General features: G+C 42.3%; 1 protein-coding gene across 2 annotated transcripts in view; it reads right to left on the bottom strand.

Moving 5' to 3' along the window:
* ATP2A2 (ATPase sarcoplasmic/endoplasmic reticulum Ca2+ transporting 2) overlaps window positions 1-20,273 on the bottom strand; it is a 43,832-nt gene extending 23,559 nt beyond the window's left edge. For both annotated transcript variants that reach the window (XM_084217203.1, XM_084217202.1), the window contains exons 1-5: window positions 19,485-20,273; window positions 18,364-18,381; window positions 18,189-18,271; window positions 11,194-11,298; window positions 7,660-7,798 (exon numbers count right to left, since the gene is read on the bottom strand). In XM_084217203.1, coding sequence (XP_084073329.1) covers window positions 7,660-7,798; window positions 11,194-11,298; window positions 18,189-18,271; window positions 18,364-18,381; window positions 19,485-19,602 — 463 coding nt within the window. In that variant the 5' untranslated portion in view covers window positions 19,603-20,273. The remainder of the gene's footprint in view (window positions 1-7,659; window positions 7,799-11,193; window positions 11,299-18,188; window positions 18,272-18,363; window positions 18,382-19,484) is intronic.
* Window positions 20,274-20,486: the final 213 nt, after the last annotated feature.

Raw genomic sequence — 20,486 nt, 5'->3', positions numbered from 1 at the left:
TCTTGAAAGAAATGAGGAAGTGATTATGTATTTGTGTTGCTCAGCACAGAGCTGCTACAGTAAATGATATAATTCCATAGTCTGACATCTAAAATAAAAAGTCAGTTGCAGAAATATTTTCATCCATTATTTCAACCCATGTTTTTAATCCTAAATAGTCCCTTGATTTCCACAACGGCTCTGAAGAAATAAAATAAGCTGCTTTCAAAAGTGCCCAGGTTATGTGCACTGAAACATAATGTAGGCAAATACAAAACTACTGATTAAAGCAGCCCCAGAAGCTACAGCACTGACTGCTGTCTGGAGGAGGGAGAGAAGGGTTTGGTTTGAACCATTACAGCTTTACCCATAGAATCCTTTTATTCATGCACAGAATTTTAGAATTTTAATACTGAGCTTCAGCACACAATAAATGAGTCTGTTTAAAAACAACCTGGTTGTGACAGGGGGGTTAAGAAAGATAAATATCCATTTTATTTAACTGTGCATGAGTCTACACTGAAACAGACAATTTACCATTTCTACTTCTTGGTAGAAAAATTGGAGCAGTACTTTGTTGCAACATGAATTTAAAATTTATGTCAGTTGCTTTTTCACCGTAAACAGGGAAAATTGAGTACTTTCAAATACTGGGTTCTTCAGCCACCTAACCAGCAATCCTCCCTTCCAAAATCCCCACTGACTGCACCCAACACTCCAGACTCTCCTCTCAGGTCCAAAGCCCTTCCTGCTCCCAGTGCTGTGGCAGGGCTATGGGTCAGGATCCCCCCACATGAACAATCCCTGACAGATATTTGATTTTTACACAGTCCAACCCTGCTTCTCCACAGACTTGTCCCAAACTGACTTAAGTACAGACTGTATTATTAAGCAACCCAAGTCCCAATTTTATCCTTGGCACTGACCAAGTCCTGCAGTGAAATGATAACTCATTACCTGGGTGTTTCACCTGAGCACTTACAGCCCTTTCAATACTTTACCAGTTTCCAGCATTGCAATAAAATTAAATATTTCATTTCAGAATTCTGTCAGACAATGGTTTGAGACACTCCCTGGGAGACCTCTACAGCTAAAATACAATATGAATTTTGCAGGCTATGGCAGTCTTTGCTTTAAGCAGCCCAGGAAGATGGGCAGAAGTGATGGGACACATTCTATGAACAATGGAGGTGGAGGGAAAATAACTATTAAAGCTGAGTGGATTTCAGTCCCTTGTATTTTCAGTTACTTCTGGGTACTAACAAAAAACCTCAGACCACAAGAGGACCGTACTCATCTTTCAGGTCTCAAATTATTAGACCATAGCTCAATACAGTCTATTGAGATCCATATTCCAGATTTTCTAATCAAAACTGCTGATGGCAGTGGGCTCAGGAATCAACATTACTGTACCCCAAAAGCCACTATGCTATAGAACAGTCCTCAGAACAAAAGTGAGGCTTGAGATGTGTACTTTGAGCACCAGTATCAGCTCTGTTAACTCTGACCCCTCACACCCCTGCAGACTTGCTCAGGTTTACAGGCAGGGACATTATAAAAAGTTTTGCTTCTTTTTTATGGTAATGTTTTACAAGAACAATTCCTCTTCTTAGCTAAGAAAGTGAACTGTTTGCAGCAAGTCCCTCTTGGTGATCACAGCAAATGAAATTAATTCTTCCTGTAGATACCAGGAGCTGCTCACATACAACAGGTACCTCACACTTTATTTATGTTTATCATTAACCAAAGCCAGCGTCACGCTGGATCTGCTATCAGCACGTTGGGGGTTGGAACTGGACTTTATTGTAATAAAGATTATCAGTACAGCTTCAATCATTCCATAGTTGAGCAGTTTTTGAACACAAACAGTTCCTGAAACTGAGTAAAAGCATCCCCAAACCAATTGCCAAAACCCACCAAATTTTAAGAATGGAAATGAACACATTTAAAATAACAGATAAGGGATGCAACACACTTCAATCAACAGAACTGAGGATTTTCTGAGTGTTGAATTGAGTGTTGCTGGGGACAGTAATATTTAAAGCTCACACCTGAATAGAATGGTTTGCTTTTATTTAGAGGTAGAGCTGCTCCAGCAGAACTGGTTTTTGTATTTAACTTCCTTAACACAAGCTCAGCTCAGCTCCTCTTCCCCCACTGTACACAGACAATCTCATCTTCTTGTTGTGCTTCATTTCCCTAGACCATGAGAAACACAATTTTTCTTCCATAGTAACAGCTTTTAAGTATTTAACATTTCCTGAACAGGCCATAATAAAATGGTACCAAAAATCAGATGCTCTACAAAACAGGAACATAATTGAGTCCAGTTACACTTTCATACAAGGCCAAGAATGTCAAAGTGTCAAAATTAGAAGAGAGATTATGAATCAAATTTTAAGTCTGAGTTTCCACTCCAAACCAGGAAGGTAAAATTTATTTTCCATCGAGACAGATTACACCAGCAAAAGTCCAAGAGTTGTAACCATAGCAGTAAAACAGCACTTGCTTTCACTAACAAGGTGACAGAACAATACATTTAAATTCATTCTTTGCATTAGTCAATGTGCATGAAACAGCCCCTATCATCCATTTCCTGCATTCTGGGCAGACAGAAAATATCCCCAGAGCTTACTGTGCAGTGTATGCAAGGTGGGAGCATCCTAACCCAGGAACTGTTCAAGGTAGAGGTTAAGAAAAATTTAAACAACACCTATATGTTGTTTTCTTATAAAGGAAAGCCGAAAGGACAGAAAAAGCTTTGCTTTCTGAGAGCAAGTATTTCCAGGTCAAAACTGAGGGTCGAGAGAAATGGAGATATTGTGTTAAACAGTACGTAAGACTCAAATTTTTCTTAATCTTGTTTCTTTACATTGTCTAAAAACAGACTTGTCATTCTCTCTGAAGAGGGCACCAGAACATTAGATATGATGATGGACAGGGACCCTGCTTCTAAGTCTGCACTCATTTCTAAACCACATTTGTCTAGTTTTAGCTTTTAATTAGTGGATCTATTTATACCACTGCCTACTAGATGGAAAACTCTTGTGATCAGCCTACAAAAATATCTAATAGCAGAAAGAACAGACTGGCAAGTTAAGCTTCAACTTAAGCCAGGTCAGGTAGAGAACAACTTCTGCACACCAAAACTGAAGTCCTGTTTCCCAGTTATGCTGCACTTGGGTAACAGAACCAAAAGTCAGAATTCTGGAAGCACACCAAAGTTTCAAGTTTTATTTAGCCTTAAAAACAAAACAAAAAAAAACACAAAAAAAAAGAGCTTCCTTTGCCAGGGAAATACAGTAGTAACTGAACATTATCTTGATGTCTAAACTTCTTGTTCAGTACTATTTGTCCTTATAATAAAACCCACTCAGCATCAGCTCTGTCAGAGTACAGAATATCAGCTATGTTCTCAATTTTCAAGCAACTAAACCAGAATTAGTTTTGCTATTTTTACCGAACAGTTTGGTAACTCTGAAGGAAAATACTACAAGAACTGGGGTAAAAATTGGAAATGCATTTTGCAATACTTCCAATATGTGTTAAAAGTGACACAAGTTTAGGCTGTGCCCTGAGCTGAACCTCACATAACTCCAGACTCCAGTGAAGTATGGAATGGAGTTTGGACTGTGTCTGGTTATCCCCAAACTGCCTCTGATGTGCTGGCCAAAATGCTCACTGAAGCTCACAGATTTATGCACTTCTTGTACATGTGTTTATTAACCACTGATCTTACTTTCCTCTCTCTTCTGGTTCAAAAGCAGTACTTCAGGGAAAAAAGCAAAATAAATGCTTTAAAACCCAGATCCAACAGTTTGCACCTGGTAAGGAAACACCCACAACAATAATTCTTTTTCCTCACCAAGAGAAGGTCTCAGCAGTTTGCTTTAGGACAGCCTCCAGCAGGTCCCTGTTCTGGGCTTAAGCCTTCCACAATCCTTTTTCCTATCTTTTCCAATCTCAATACTCTCCCAGAAAAAGCAAACCTGCATCCTTAGCACTGAGTCTGAAAATCAATCCTAGTTGCTAGAAAAGTAACAGAGGCACAAGGACTCAGATGATTTGGAATAAGACCTGCAACATTCATTTTTTTAGCTGTACCACCAGGGAGAACCTGGAGCTCTTCACAACCACATGGGAGTGACATAATTCACATCAAGAATCTTCCTGACCTTCATCCCAAAATTCATCTTTCTTTTATTATAAGGCACCCAAGAGTCTTGAAGTGCTCTGCAGCTGGAATAAAAAGCCTCAAAATACTTCTTGCCTACTCTGTGCCAGGTATAAAACTAAGTTTTCTGGAATAGACGCTAATTTAATAAGCAACAGCTTCTGGCAATTCTGTGTATATTTTTAACATGTTGAGTACTTACAGATACAGTAACAGATGACAAGAACCATCCTTCAGAAATTCAGGGAAAAGAGGAACTACTGTGGCTGAGCTTTGGTCATTTACTGACTGCAACTACTGAACTTTCATTTATTAAATTACAGAAACTCAGATACACTGTATCTGCTCCAGAAAATTTAGACAGGAAAATACAGTGGAAGTGAACAAAGGTCATTTCTGCTCCCAAATGTGCTTCTATTAAAAGGATACGTGATTTACAACCAGTTTATCCCAACTACTCAGGCTCACTTCATACAAAACTTGTAAGAAGTAGGGCCATGCTATTCTAAATTTCTCTTTAAAGGCAGGCAAACTGAAAAGCCATGTGAGGACAGCATCTGGATGTCTGTCACTTCATCAATTCTAAGAAAGACTCTGTAGCTTAGTAACCATCACAAAGTACAGCTCTGAGAACCATGCTCACCACAGGTCTCCAAGCAAATTCAAGGCACACTTCCCAAATCTGTCACCCCAACATCCCTAAGAGCTCCTCTTCATTGTACAGTACCTTTTCCACCATCTCTGCTGAAGTGAACATGGAGGAAAGCCCTTCTAACAACATGCAGTTAAGTAATTAATATCTGCATGTATCAACAGCAGCCTAACAATTCCACCAATTGAGTTCTCTCTGTGTCAGACCCACACACAGCTATTGCAAATTAGCAAAGCTGTTACAGCATTAAATACAACTATTTTGCAAGGGATGACTTGTAGGAATTTGCTCACTATTCGTTATCAGCACAGGGGAGAAGCCAATCACCTGGCTGTTTATGCCACAGGGTTAAATGAGATTTGCCTGGACACACAAATGTCGTTGGCACTTGGCCAGGAATTCCAGAGCCAGATATGTATCCCAGCATGAAGGGCTCTGTCACTTCCCTACATGGCCATCTTTGTGCAAACCACATGTCAAAGGCCATCACAGTCCTCCTGCACTTGAGGCACAGGCATGCACAGAGTCTCTCTCACCTCCAGGTCTTGACACCAACTCTGGGACATGATGCATTTAGTGGCTCTTCTGTTTGCTCTGTGGCTTTTCTCAGTTTGCTTGCAATTAAAACTCATCATTGTCTAGCTACGAGAATTTATTGTTTCAGCATCAGAAGTTGTGTTACACTGAAGCACTGATTTCTCTATTAAACATCCACATGACTTATAATTAACTGCAGCTTCAAGTGAAGGTAATTTAAGTGTATTGTTTGATCCACTGATTTAAGTGAGTATTTTACCTAGAAAAGCTTCTACAATCCATCAACAAAAAGGACACTCATAAAACTTGGATATTTTTTGGGTTTCTACATGAGAATACTGGCTTAAGCTTGTCCTTATCTTTAAAAAAAATAATTCTACATATGCTGGGCTATCAGTCATTGTTCTACAAGCAGATTTTAATATTGCAATAGTAACCCTATGATAAAGGGGACACTATGCCAGTTAAAGGCAGCCTGGTGTTACAGGCACATTGGTTATTCCCAATTCGTTTTTCTTCCTCAGACACAGGCCTTTTAAACAGAGTAATTGATTTTATTGGTACTGACAATATACAGCAGGTAAGTAAAAGCCCACACATCCCCCAGGTGTTCTCATGCAGAATAAAGGCAAAGCTAAATTTTAAGATGAAAACACAATCTGTACCTCTTCTGAAGCAGCAGTGAATCAAGGAGAAAGCGTTCTGTGCTCTGTATACATGCCAGAGCATCAACATCCAGCATTTCTCCTCAGTGATACCCCAAACCAGTGCAAAACACACAGTCATCAACTTCCAATCCTACCAACTCTGCTTCAAAGTACCAAAAAACACAACCCGAGTGTATTCCCATGATGAAAACTCCTTCCAAAACCACCATTCCATTGCTGACATTTAAAAACAGGATAAGGATTTGGCCCAGCCATCCACTGCAGAGTCTGTAATTGATACAGTTCTGTTTGCCTCAAAAGGACACATCAGGCACAGCAGAAACAGCCCCCCTTGCAGAGCACACAGCTCTGGCCCTGCAGAGCAGGAGCAGTGAGGCACAGCACAGCCACTGACAAGGCATCACACTGCACCCTTCATTTCACTATCACCACTTGGGATTTGGAGCTGCAGCTGAATCACCCTGTGCACAAAACAGGGGCTTGAGACAGGGCTCAGCCAACGTTAAAGTTTCTCAAGGAATGAAAGCTGGGCAGGCAGCCAACAGCAACTTCATTCTGAGTGCACACTCTCTTTGCCTGCTAATTAAAACAGGAGGATAGTCAAGTTTAAGGGTATATATTTATCTCCTCTTGAGACAGCTACCACCTCTAAAATCAAAGTGACACGAGTGCAAAGTAAGTTTGATGTACACCCTGCATTGTTCCCAAAGGAAAAAATCACTCAGTTAACAGTGGATAATGACCTACAAAATCTGAACATGCAACACTCCTGACACTCAGCAAGAGCCACCTAGTTTTATCTGGGAAGGAACAGTCAAGCCCAGTTCAGAGAAAAATTTATTACTACGACATTATCACCAAAATGATGGAATTTTAGCTACAAGTATATAACCCATCTATTTTTGCACTCCTTCCAGACAAAGACACAGCTTTTAGAGCAAAACTAAGGTATTACAAAGCTCTGGGCAGAAGTCCAGGCTTTTAGGACTGGCACTTCAAAAGCTTGCCCAGGAGAAACAGGGAGCTCTACTCCGCACAGCTCATGTATTTGAGATCTATACAGCAAATCGTCAGAAGGAGCAATGAAGAATTGTGAAAGATGAGAAAACAGTGAAGTCACGTGCCAGTCACACTTGCTGAGAGGACAGAAGACATTTGTGAAGAGAAGTTCAAAGGCACTGCTACTACAAGCCTAAGAGCTGGAGAAACACATTCAGATGAAATAAGAGACTGTGACCAAAAAAAATCTCTGCACTCCCAAACCTAAAGAAACTGCAGACATTTTAACACCAGGAACAAAATCTATTTTGTGACAGAAAAGAAGACAAGCTTTAAGACACTCTGAAACCAGACACTAGAAAACAAAATTTTAAAATTGAGACAAGTGTTAAAACCACAACTCCAATTAAGATGCCTTACTTTCAGACCTACCAATTAAACTAAGTGGCAATTTGAAAAACAATCCCCTCCGTACACATGCACATTTAAGGTAATTACAGATGAACAGGAGTAAGATTGTTCTGAAGTGAAGCATATACTTAGGAGTGTTTGAAAACTCCCCCCAGGACCTCCAATCATTAAAACAAAGCCCCACAACAATTTTACATTAATATGCTAATGCCTGCATGCACCACATAAGTGGGTCTTACCTGCCACTTCCACGATGTCACCTGGGACAATGTCTCTTGCTTTAATCCTCTGGACACTTTTCCGGTCCTGTCGATACACTTTGCCCATCTCTGGTTCATATTCTTTAAGAGCTTCAATAGCATTTTCAGCATTTCTTTCCTAAAAGACAGCAAAAATGTGTAATTTTGAAAGCCCTCAAGGAAAATAAGCCTGTCATATCCGATTTTCCAAAAGCATTATCATATGAATGCTGCCAGCTCAGCTCAGCTATATTTCTTCATACAGAACATTTTGTGTCCCCTCCCCTTATGAGGTTGCTGACTGGGAATCATTAGAGTGTAAATCAGGTGTTTGTGGGCCTTTAGAATACAGAAATTGTTATTTCAACGCTGCAGGATTTCCATCAAGAATATCCACTGTGTTGGAGGGAGGCCACACAAAGAGTTCCCTGTCACATATGACATTAAAAAAAGCACTAATCAGAATTAAGATTCGTGGATGTAGATGCTGGCTGTACCTTGGCAGGAGCAGCTCACACTCACCCTAGAGTTTAATTTACTAACACAAATCAAGGATCAAGTTATGATGAAGTCAGCTTATTTTCAATTTTGTTTCAGCAAATCAAGTCATGCTGAAGAGAAATTAAAGCATACACTAGAAACTTCCCCACAACTCCAAACAATTTACAAACTCAGATGAATGCCCACGCAGGAAAACCTTTTGATTTCCATCAACAGATCAGCTTTCCTATCTCAGCTGCAGCCCTCTCACTGAGCTCTGGTAGAGATTGGTATCAGTATTGTGATGCCACCTGGATAAAGAACAACTGCAGAAACCAGCAGCTTATCAGTGCTCCTTCTCCAGCTCTTAGAGGAAGAACTTATTTTCCATTTCCCTGCCTATTGACAAGAACAAACGTCATTTAGTCCTGATAATTATAGATAATGGTAGAGTGTACAGAGTTTTTAGAACATCTGCCCTTCAACTATACATCAGCCTTTCCAGATAATAAAAAATTCCTCCTTGCATGTCAAAGCAGAAACAAAACCATCAAAAATTCAAAAGCTGAGGAACTCACTAGTTCCTTGTAACAGTGCAGCTGAAAGTGACTGTTACCAAAACTACCTAAAGGAACTAACATTTACAGGGCACAGCTCAGGGTCTGGCAGGGCAGATACCAGCACAGAGCCATAAAACTGCAAGTAACACCAGCCCCATATTCCACCAGGTGAATGAATTCTGCTCCTCAGCACTACAACACCAACGCTGCTCTTCTATGGACTATGAGCCTCTGTGAGGCAAAACCTTCTAAAGGAAGGTTACTTCAACAAAACTTTTTCTTCAAAACAGAGAAATAAAAATTCAACATGAATTTTGGCCAGGTGGCCAAGAAGGCCAACGGCACATGGCTTGGAGCAGAAATAGTGAGATTAGAGCACAGGGGATGGGCAATGCTGAGGCACCTCCAGTTCTGGGGGCAGTTTTGGGCCCCTCTTGACAAAAAGGACATGGAGGAGTTGGAGCATGACCAGGGAAGGAAACAGAGCTGGGGAAGCTTCTGGAGCACCAGGAGCACCTGAAGGAGCTGGGAAGGGGGCTCAGCGTGGAGAAAAGGAGGCTCAGAGGGGACCTTGTCACTCTCTAGAAAAGGAACAGAACAAGAATAAAAATCCAAGTTGCACCAGAAGAAATTTAGAATGGGTATTAGCAGCAATTTCTTCACAGAAATGGTTGTCAAGCATCCAAACAGGCTGCTCAGGAAAGTGGATGAATCACCTTGCCTGCAGGTATCTAAAATGTACATGTGGCCCTCAGGGACATGGTTTCATGGTGGCCTTGGCAGTTCAGGGTTAATAGTGTGATTTGATGACCTCAAAGATCTTTTCCACCCTCAACAATTCCACGATTCAGCTCATTCAGCCAGCTCACAGTGCTAGAATGAGTCTTTTTGCTGCAGTTTGCCTGGAGTTATGGTAGCCAGACTACCCTGCAGGCTCTGGAGCAGTGCAGGTGCTCCTGGGGAAAGGTGCACGTGAGAGGAAAGGCTGAGGGCAGCAGAGCTGTGACTCAGTGCTCACATCTGGTACCTGTAGGAACAGATACATTTATGGGTGGAGACTGTGTACTGTGGCTGATTTTCCATGCCCATTAGAACAAGGGAATGAGTCACTTCACCTGGGCAGCAACTCTTTCACAATGAATTTCCATGCATGTAGAAATATACATAGAGATATCCTTTGCATACTGTGACATCAGAAAAAAACCCAACCTGATTATTTCCTACAACAGGAAAAATCTTCAAACTATACAGACATTAGCTTCCATTTAATGCTTAAAATTAGTACCTGCAGAACTGCAAGTCACGAGTTTCAAGTTAAACATTAACTCTTACACAATTACTTTATGAAGACTTGAATATAAAGTGTCATTTAAGGGGGCAGTGCTGTCACCCCTTGACCAACATTATCTCTTCCCTGCACACCTGCTCCAGCAGGGTGAGCAGCAAGCTGGGTACTGCTAAAAAACAAATTTTGAGGAACATTCTTCAGCCAGCTCACTTGGGAGAGCACAAAGCAGAGCACAGGAATGGGCAGCAATGCCACTCAAGGCCACTTCTTCCAGCAGGCAGGGTCCTCTCTAATATGTTGTAACCTATTAACATGACTCCTCCTCTTAATTTTTGGACAGTTTGATATTTTTAAAGCATGAAGCCTCAAGCACTAAGAGAGCAAGTAATTATGTGATGCTAGCACCCTCACTTAGGGAAAAACCCAACAAAACCAACCAAAGAACTTACCATAAAAATCCTAGAACATTTTTTATCTGCAGAAAAAAACCCTTTAACAAAACATCCACTGTCTAAAGTGATCAAATTAGCAAAGTGAAGTGAAATGAACATTTCTGTTTTGGCATCTCATGAAGTGTGATTTTATGTTATGATACTACTGTCTATATGATTTATAAAAAGGCATCAACTTAATGTCACAGCTGACAGTGTAGCAAAAGTTTTATGGTATTTAGATGTTTTCATCAGAAACTTGTGCCTTTTGACAGACATGCAGTCTTTGGATGTACACTTAAAAGGTACTACAGTGATTGAACAGGGAGAATTAACACTGTATTAATAATTTACTAAAACACAACAGCTGTCTCAAGAGGAAACAGAAAAGAAACAAGATTACAAGTGTTCCATCCTTTGTTCCTTAGTCAGGAAGCAAACCACTCCAATTGTTCTTAGCTTTGCAAGGCCTGATTTATTGCCTGAATTCAGGGCTTTATTCTGGCCTGTCTCGTTCGTGTGTTCAGCAGTGTGTGGCCAAACACACTGATGGGCATTTTGCCTTTCTGGCAACACTTCTGAAGCTTTCATTTTACCTTTAAGTCAACACTTTCTGTTGAGAAGCTTTATGGTTTGCTGACTCTCAGGAATCCCAAGTTAGCAACACATTCTACTTGCTTTGTAGGAACACCCAACACTACAGGGTACAGTGCTTCCTCTTCAACCTAAAACCCCAAAACATTTGTGATTTGATGCTGTAAAAGTCTCTGCATACCTGCCACACTCCCACAATTGCATTGGCTACTAATATAAGTAAGATTACAAAAGGCTCTACAAATGCTGTGATTGTTTCTTCACCTTCTTCAAACCAGGCCAGGACCTGCAAGAGAAACACAGTAATTTAAAATTCCTGATTTACACAGACACCTTGCAAACTTTATGCCTGCTAAGTTTCAACTGCTCAGACTTCAGCAGTTTTGGAAACCCCTCAATCTACCAAGTTTGTAGCTTTGTAATTCATGAATGAGTTGGCAAAACGCAATGGAAAAGGAGAAAAAGAATCTTTACTAAAGCAGTACAAAGTTCATTTTAGAGGCCACTCTTCTTTTAAAGGAGTAAGCTATTTATCTGGGAAACAATTGCTCCTGTTGCTTCAGAAGTGAAAGGAGAAGTTGTGACAACAGTTATGACAATGAAAAAATATTATTCAATTACTGTATAAAACAGGACACAGATTAGTTTGACTACTTGAAACAGTAAAACCTTGCCAGAATCTGAATTTTAAGCAAGTTAATTGTCCTTCACCAGTAACTTAGCCACACAAATGGAAACAGCTTTACAAGTTTTCAGTGAGTAGATACAAAACCCAATCATCTACTCATTTAAATACAAACAGTGTCATATTGAAGAATCGAAGTGAATGGTATAGTTATAGCTGAAGCTGGATTGTAAACCAAGTAGCTGATAAAACTCAAAATTTGATTTTAAAAGGTAAATCAAACTTGAGGACTTGCATAAATGGCTCCACATAGATTTTATTTTAATTCATTTGTTTTAAAAGTGCACTCCAGTGTTAGGTATCTATCATTCATTGACTTGAATGTGTCAGGGCCTCTGCAGAGCGCTGGAGTCACTGATGAAAAGTCAAGTTAACATGACCAGAGAGGAAGAGCGTTTTCATCAACATGTTGAGCAACAGGAAGCCTGGAAAGTGACAGTAAATAGGAACAACGTGTTGAGATAATTAGGGCTGGTAGTCAGGCAACAGCACTCTGAATCACTAGAAGACTGCAGCGAGCAAACTGTTACTAAAGCAAGCCCATGATTCCACCAACATGCTGCTCCGAGCTATTGCTCAATTGTGAGACACTCCAGGATGTCAAAAGGAAGGAGCAGCAGCATGAAAGCCTCAAGCAGAAAACAGACTGTCAAGCAAATCCAAGGCAACAAGAAATTTTTATTACAAAGGGATAAACTTGTAAGATCCAGGTTGTGATTAATACGACTGCAACATTCCAACTGGTAACACAACTCTTTGAGGGGCTGTGTAATCCCCCTGCAGAACAGATTTAGTTGGGATCTCTCCACACCTCGGTGCTCTCCAATGCCTGGAACAGCTCCTGCCATTTGCCCTGGGGGGGCAGTGGGACAGGCCCTGCTGTCCCTGCTCACCCCACACAGATCCCTGTGCCTCCCCTCTGCACCAGAGCTGCTGCTGCCTGTGGAGCTACAGGAGAGGCCAATGGGGCATTCCCAGATCTGTCAGTGTACACAAGGTCACACGCTGCCAGCAGAATCTGTTTCTTCCCTCCCTTTTTTTATTGGAATTCTGTAGAGCCCACTTTGCTTCCAAACAAAGCAAATAAATTCAATTATGTTGTGATGTGCTTATCTGAGCAGGCACCTACAAAGTTAACTGGAATAAAACATCTGCCTTACACAACGTTAAACCAGAATCTTTTCCAATTTAAGACGATGTGTGTTGTAAAATAACACTGAGAAAGGCCACAACTTCCAGAGGTAAGGAAAGGAGCTACAAGGACAGCAAGATCCAAGTATGTCAAGGAGAGCCAAAATTAAGTTTTCAAGGGATCTTTTCTTTCAATAAGTCATTATTTCAAAAAGAGTAGATGAACTCAAATTAGAGATCCTGAGAGTATAGAGCCTGAAGGTTTAAATCGTCACTGCTGTTTTTTTTGGTGAAATTATCAATCTGTGACAAGACTAAAGTGAAGTATCTAGTTAACCCTGGAAGCCAGCAATACACATTTCTCTCTCCAGAAATTTCTACATAATTACTATCACTGGAACAATCGAAACTCTAGTTCTAGAACAGCTTAGTAAACATAAGACATAAACTAATCTGATACATTGCAAGTTCTTGATTTTGCTATAGCAGACTACAGCTATATTAACACTTCACTTAGGATTCACTCAGCTGTATTAACACTTCACTTAGGATATTTGTGATACAAAACACATTCTGTAACAGATCAGGTTTATTTTTGATAGCAGACTGAAGTAAAAAAAACAAAACAAAGGCAAGGGAAACAAAGAGGAAGTAGCACAAGCAATAACAAATATTTAACTTTGCATTTTTAGTAACAACAGACCATATGCCAAGGCCTGGTAAAGACTAGACAATTCTTGTCCAAGTCACCGAGTCCTTGTCGAAAGTTTCCACTAGCACACTTTTAAGACCCTGGAGAGGTTTACAGTGAGAGATCTCATTTTTTTCTTAATTTCTACTCAGAAGGGCCCCACCATGTTTCAGCCCCAATCACTTAAAACTCACAGGGAGACCAGCTTCATTTCCAGGTCATTGATCTCCAATGCCCTGGTCAGGCACTACTGTCAATGGGTAAAATCACCATGTATTTAAGAAAGAGTAGGAAGACTAAGAAAAGAATAAGATAATTGCTCAAGATAAATGGAAGCCTAAAAGTATAAGGGAAATAATAGCAAGACATGAAAGCCCCATATCAACACAAGCAGCTTAAAGGACAACTTTCATTCAACATATCTGCTTTAGGGCTGCCCGAGCTATGGCTTGCAGAGCCTATTTTATACAAAGCCGAATGGGTTGGACCTGCAGGACTCGGAGGCAAAAGATACACAGTGCCAGGCAAACAGCACTTGGTTATTTGCAAAAAGGGGACAGAGGTACAATGCCAAAGTCAGCCAGCAACGAGGTGAGCGCTGATGGAAGCGACTGGAACAGCACAAGTGCCCTCGCAGCTTTTTCCATTTCTGCAAGTGAAGGATCTCGATTGTCAGGGAAGTTATGGAGAAAAGTTACCTCAGGTGACTGTGTATTATTAAGGAACAACAACTGAATTGGAGAATGGGAGTGTGGAGACAAAACTGTGTTGCCCAGCAGGCTGTACCCGCTCACCACTAACAGAGGAAAAGCAAATACTTTGTTGTCAGCAACCAAACAGGGATTTTTGTTTGGTTTTCATTTTGACAAGGGAAACTTAGAAGCAAGCTGGGAGAGGTAAGATCTCATCCCAATAAAAAGAATTCCCAGATTAATTAAAGCAGGTCATACAAAATGTGTGGACTGCTTTTACGAGTTTTCTTCTCACAGGATAATGTGATTTCAGTTCGAATATATTTTGGACAGAGTATCAACTACTGCTCAGAAACCCCTCTTTTAGTGATTTCTCCTTTTAATACAAATTAGCATAAAAATAAGATGCAAACTATTTCAGTAGTCCTGTTCCATCCACGTCAGTTATACTGAACACCAGGTAACATTAAAGAAAAACCTCCCGATTTTAGTTCCATGATTTCAGTAGAAATTTTTGTCTGCTACGCAAGGAGGTCAGGGGGGAAAAAAAAAAATCTCAAACACAAACCAACACATCTTGACCACATGTATAAGCACAAAATTATGAATTTTACTGAGTTCACAGACTGTAAGCACCCATCAATGTTACGCCGTATTTCTGAAAATAAATATATTATTATAACAATAAGAGGAGGAAAGAAAAGATACCTGTCATCCACAGTTTAATTTTTACAACATAAAATAGAATCACAATTACTTCTCACATTTTTATCGCCCCTACCCTCATGCTAATGAGCAATCTAAGTTTAGCTAAAAGCATGTCAGTGTCACGTTCTGCAGCAACCCTTATCTTGTGCCACACACTCACTGCTGCTGACCTTAACAGGTAGCTTTTGGGGTGATTTCAGGGCAAAGCCTGCAACACTGTTACTGACACATCCTACTTTTCCAAGAGGACCTTTGCTCACCTTCTACACAAGCCAGGTTTTACTCATGCTAATTTACAGGCTATTGTACTCTCTGGGCTTAAGCACAGTGTACTGTTTTAATCTAAACACAGATATCCACTATTAGAAAACATTCCCAGGACGTTCACTTCTAAGTCAGCTTAGGAATCAAAGGAATAATCGAGGGGAAGGAATGCTCTCAGGATGCTGTACAAATACTTCAAGGTTTGGTAGAGTTTATAGCCTACACTGCACCTTGTAGGAGGAAATCCACTGTGTGATGCAGAGCTGAGACTGCAGAGTTCAGCACACACCACTGCTTAAAGCAGCCACGCTTCACCAAGGAATTATTCTACATCAGATGCAGTTAACGTTTTGCAACCTGTCAAAATCATTTATACAGCAAAGCAAGCTGTTCCTTTCAGTAAACACTGTAGATCTGAGCACATGCTACACAAGTATCAAGAATTAAAAGCATGAGTACACTCCACAGGTTTATTTCTGCAGAGGCTTCACGGATCCAACAGAAGACCGAGTCTATTCACAGATCCCATTTACTCACCATCAGAAATTATTTATACCGTTTCTCTTCCAAAGCCATACTTAAGGCTTTCACTAACTAGGCACATCCCTAACAGCAGTTCTGACCTGGAATGTAGGACACAGGATCCACAGCCCACAAACACGCAGCATCTGACCCCGGCAATCAGCCTGCCTGGCACAGATTGAGCTGCTGCTCTGAGTTATTTTACTGACACGTACCTGACAGGCAGTGCGGGAGCAGAGGGCACAAAAGGCACTCTGAACACAAGTTTGTGTTCTGCATAAGAAGGGATGTTTCTGCACAAAACCCAGTGCAGGTCTCAGTGTTACAGATGTGTGTTACTGTGCAGACAGGTCTAACAGCAATAAACTAATATGATTTATGATTGCAACGCAACCACCATAAAAACTCTCTCAACACAAAAAAAAGTTATCCATACACTTAGAGATCCTCTCTCTCATACCTCAATCTTAATTTTTCTAAACTGACAATGAACTGCTGGTCAAGAACACCAGAACTTAGGTGATGTAATTACATCGTATTTTTGCAGTAATGCAATCCTTGTATCAACATATCCAACGGTGCTTTACAGCTACTACAAAAGTCCATATTATGCTATCATCAAGAAAAAGTGTTAAAACCTAAGAAAAACAGATAAGATGATTGCCTTCAGAGCAAAGAAAACACCAGAAACAAACACAAAGGGGAAGAACTTAAAGTACCAAAATGATAATCTATCTAGAGGGGTTTTTACTTCTCACCAGAGAAAAATCTTTACTTTTAACATCAATTTAGAGTGCCTCTAACTCCAAAATAGAAGGCAGAAAAGGCAGAGCAGTAGCCCAAGGTCATGTACCATGTCAGCTGAACAGAAGCAGAGAACCCAGATCTATCCCACACTCTATTAGACTACAGTCTCCTCTTAATTAGATAGGAAAATTAACCATACTGAAAAAAGCAACTGAATTCAGCTACTAATCAAGTTTTCCAAGAGGACTCAGCAGTGTATGTTCTATGACCTCTGTCTGTCTGGTCTCATACTTCCTCAGACTCAGTAATCAAAGCTTTAGTTTGGGAAATCTGATTTTTCACTTACTTGTTTATAATAAAAACAACTAATTTACTTTGGCATGGAAGGCTAACTAACTTCTGTGCTGTCATTTGTCTCATGAGATGGCAGAAACAGTCCTGACTTTTCAGGAACAAAAAAACATCCCCTTCTCACCCTCTGTGAGGAAAAGGGGAAAGAGGAGGGGGGGGGGGGGGGGAAGGCTTTTGAATGACTGTTTATTCAATTTTCAATAGCCAGCCTGATTTCCTCTCCAGGAAAGAGAGGAGTGAGTGAAGCACATCTGTCTCCATGGTCAGGATTGATGTCACCAGGCACTACTCAGCTGCTACTGGTGAATTACAGACCCAAAGCCAGAGCCCTGTGGAAGGTGTTGGTGTGGGGAGAGCAGATCCCCAGCACAGCACAAACTGCAGCACCAGGGCAACCCTTCCCCCAGAACACAACAGCTCCAGAGCACATTCTCCTCTGCCCATCCTAATTAGCTTGCCCTTAGCTAAAGAGTCACCACAATTTCCACTCCCCCCAAGAGCTGCAGCATTTATTTTTTTTCAAGCAGTTAATTACAACTCCAGGGCAAAGTCTACTGTAAACTTTTACTCCCTACCTAAACAATTTAATATTCTGCAAGCTTTTGTTTCTGTTGTCCAGCTCTCCAAGAAATACAGCCTTCACCTTCCTTCTCTGAGTCTTCACCCCGTTTTCCAGTTTTTCAGCAAGCACATACCATTTACACATAATGTACGAAGATTGCCTAATCGTGCGTTTTTTAGGAAAAAAAAAAGTTAAAAGAGTTCTTGTTCTTTTAGTCTTGTATGCAAAGCAAGATGTCCATTTAATGACTTGACTATCCAAAGGTCAGTTACCAAATTTGGTCAACAATGGTGCCATCACAGCCGTCAACATTCTTGTCACTGTCAAAAGCAACAACTGTCACCTTGCTATTATCAGGAAGGGAAGGCAACTGGAATATTCGCCATGTAGATTCTATTTACAGTCTGCATTGCATCCAAAAATGTCTTCCAATGATTATACATCGAGCTTGATAAAGATTAACCCAAAGGCAAGAAGAACGTCCAGTTAAACGCTTACTTACTCAAGGTTAATTTTCAAAGCCAACAGCAGCATTGGGAAATCCCACCTCAAATAAGCAAACTGGGTTGAATGAGAAGCACTTTTTAAAATACCTGTCTGGTGTAGTTATGTACTTATGACTCATGCAATGAAAGACTCCCCAAAATTTTTGTTGGCTAGCACACAGAAATCTCATCACAAGGAACTAATTTAAGCGACAGCAATCTTGCATCTATCCAGCAAGAAAGAATAATTTCAGTATGTACAGGTCATATACATTGGAATGTGTCACTCTGTCATACAGAACCCTAGGAAATAAAAAAAATAAATAAATCATACTTACAAAAGATATGCAAGCGGCCAGCAACAAAATTCTAACTAGTAAGTCTTCAAATTGTTCAATCACAAGCTCGAGTAAGGTTTTTCCTGCAATATGTGACAAAGCCATTGAGTCATGCACATTTACAAAAATGAATTATCAACAAGAATTAGCAGAAGATTTCATAACCATGGCTCACCTTCCTCTGCCGGCAGCTCTGTCAGTGGAAGATTTTTCCAGGAAGCATGTGAAAGAAAAGAAATCATCGAAGAAACACATTAGAGCATTATCAGGCATCCACACCAGATATTCTTCCTGAATTGCACGCTCAGCTGGGTTGGATTTGACAGACACACTGAAAGCCCCACTAAGGCTGCTCTTTTCACCAGAGTATGTGAATGGGCCTGAGAGTTTTGCATTTTAAGACACGTAAAGGTTCGCGGGAATGTGCCAAGGGTTATAATTCAGCCAAGTCATCACTCCAGCCAGCTGTGGGACTTCTGCTGTTGCTGCATACAAAGGGTCAAAGGCTCAAAACGCTTTTCAAATGCTTTCTGACAAAGCTTTTCCTCCACATTCACTTCAAAAAAAACAAAACAAAACAAAAACACAAACCATCAAACTTGGTTAAAAATATTTCAGATTCTTTCCTCCATTTTAAGGTTATGTCCTTATTTCTGCTCTCCCCTTTATGTTCCTGCAACTAGGTTTAGTAACCCAAGAGGCATAAAAGCAGTGTGAAAGCTAAAAAAACCACCTCCACCGTGTAATCTTCTCATAGATTTTCATTTTTACACAACGGCAAGGGAGTTAAGAAGGGACTAGGACACCCAAGCAGTGAGGATTAAAAAAAAATCGACTGAATTTTATGTCCCGACTGGAGAGAAGAACATAAAAGAAGGGGCTGAAAGGCGTTGAAAAGCTGGGGAAAATGAAGGTCAAGACAGGGGAGGAAAAAAAAAAAAAAAAAAAAAAAAAAAGGTAAATCTTAAACCCCAAAGCGCTTCATTTCAGAACGGAAGAAGGTTTCCCACCGTTAGGGTGAAAGGGAACGGAGGTGACACCCTCCTCCCCAGAGCAGCCCTGCGAGCTCGGGATTGAAAGAAACCCACGAGGTGGAGTTCAAGTCAGCCATCTTCTCTCCCTCGCTCCTATTCCGGGTCCTGGAAGAGATGCCGGCTTTGCCAGTGCACACGCGTTAGGCCTCGCACAGGGCCCCGGCAAGGATGAGGGAGAGGCGAGAGGGCTGGGGAAGGGAGCAGAGGGGGAAGAGGGCGAGCGCCGGCGGCAGCATCCCCGCGGCAGGGCCGCCTCACCTACCGTTGGAGCCCCATTTCTCCTTCAGCTTCTTCACTTGCTCGAGGCTGAGCCCGGTGCTCTCGTTGACGCCGAAATAAGCCAAAACTTCCTCCACAGTCTTTGTGTGCGCGTTCTCCATGGCTGGGGCAGGGAGCAGCAAATGGTGCCGTGCCTCGCCTCTTCCTCCTCCCTCTCCTCCTCCTCAGCGGCGGCGGGGGCGGCGGCGAGACCCCTCCTCAGCCCTCACCACCCCCGTGCTATCACCATAGACCCTCTCTCGGAGCAGAGGAGCCCGTGCACACCTCTCTCTTCGCGGAGGAGGCCGGGAAGGGCAGGAAAAAATTTAAAAATTAAAAAAAAAAATAGGGAAAGCCGCCCTTAAGAAAAAAAAAATTAAAAATAAAGCCCCCACCCCCCCTCCCACCCCTCACGCCTCCGAGGGAGCCGAGCCGCCTCTCTGGCGGGGACGAGGGACTTCGGGCGGGGAGCGCGCGGGCCCCCGGAGCCGCGGTCGCTTCGGGGCCGCGGCGGGTCCCTGCAGGGATGGGCCGCGTCCAGGTGGCCGAGCGGCCTCTCCGCTCGCCTCAGCGGCTCCGAGCCGTCCCCGGTAACGGAGGGCGATAACGGCGCGGGGAAGAAAAAGCCGCAGTTGCCCCGCTGCCCTCGAAGGGTCAGGATCGCCCCCTTCCTTCTCTAGCAGCCCAATCCCCCCCGGCCGGCCCAGGCCGCTGTCGCCGTCACGGCTCGGGCTCCCCCGCGCCCGCCGCTGCCTCCGCTCGCTCCGGTCGCACAGCGGCGGCGACGGCTCTAATGTAACTCGGGGGCCGCCCGGCGCTCTCTCGCCGCCGCGGCATGTGGACGCCGCTCATTGGCGGGGCCGGGGCGCGGGGCGGGCATGCTGGGTGGCCCGCCCGTGGGGCGGAGGCGATGGCTGCGGCGCGGCCCCTGCGCAGCGCGGTCCCGTTGTCGCCCGTGCGCCCGCCCGGGGCCCGGCGGCGGCTGCGCCTCCCGCCGCGGTGGAGC

Source organism: Fringilla coelebs (assembly GCF_963513975.1).
Source record: "Fringilla coelebs genome assembly, chromosome: 17".
NCBI lineage: Eukaryota > Metazoa > Chordata > Aves > Passeriformes > Fringillidae > Fringilla > Fringilla coelebs.
The sequence above is the reverse complement of the archived record's forward strand: the minus strand, read 5'-3'. Positions and strand labels throughout refer to the sequence as shown.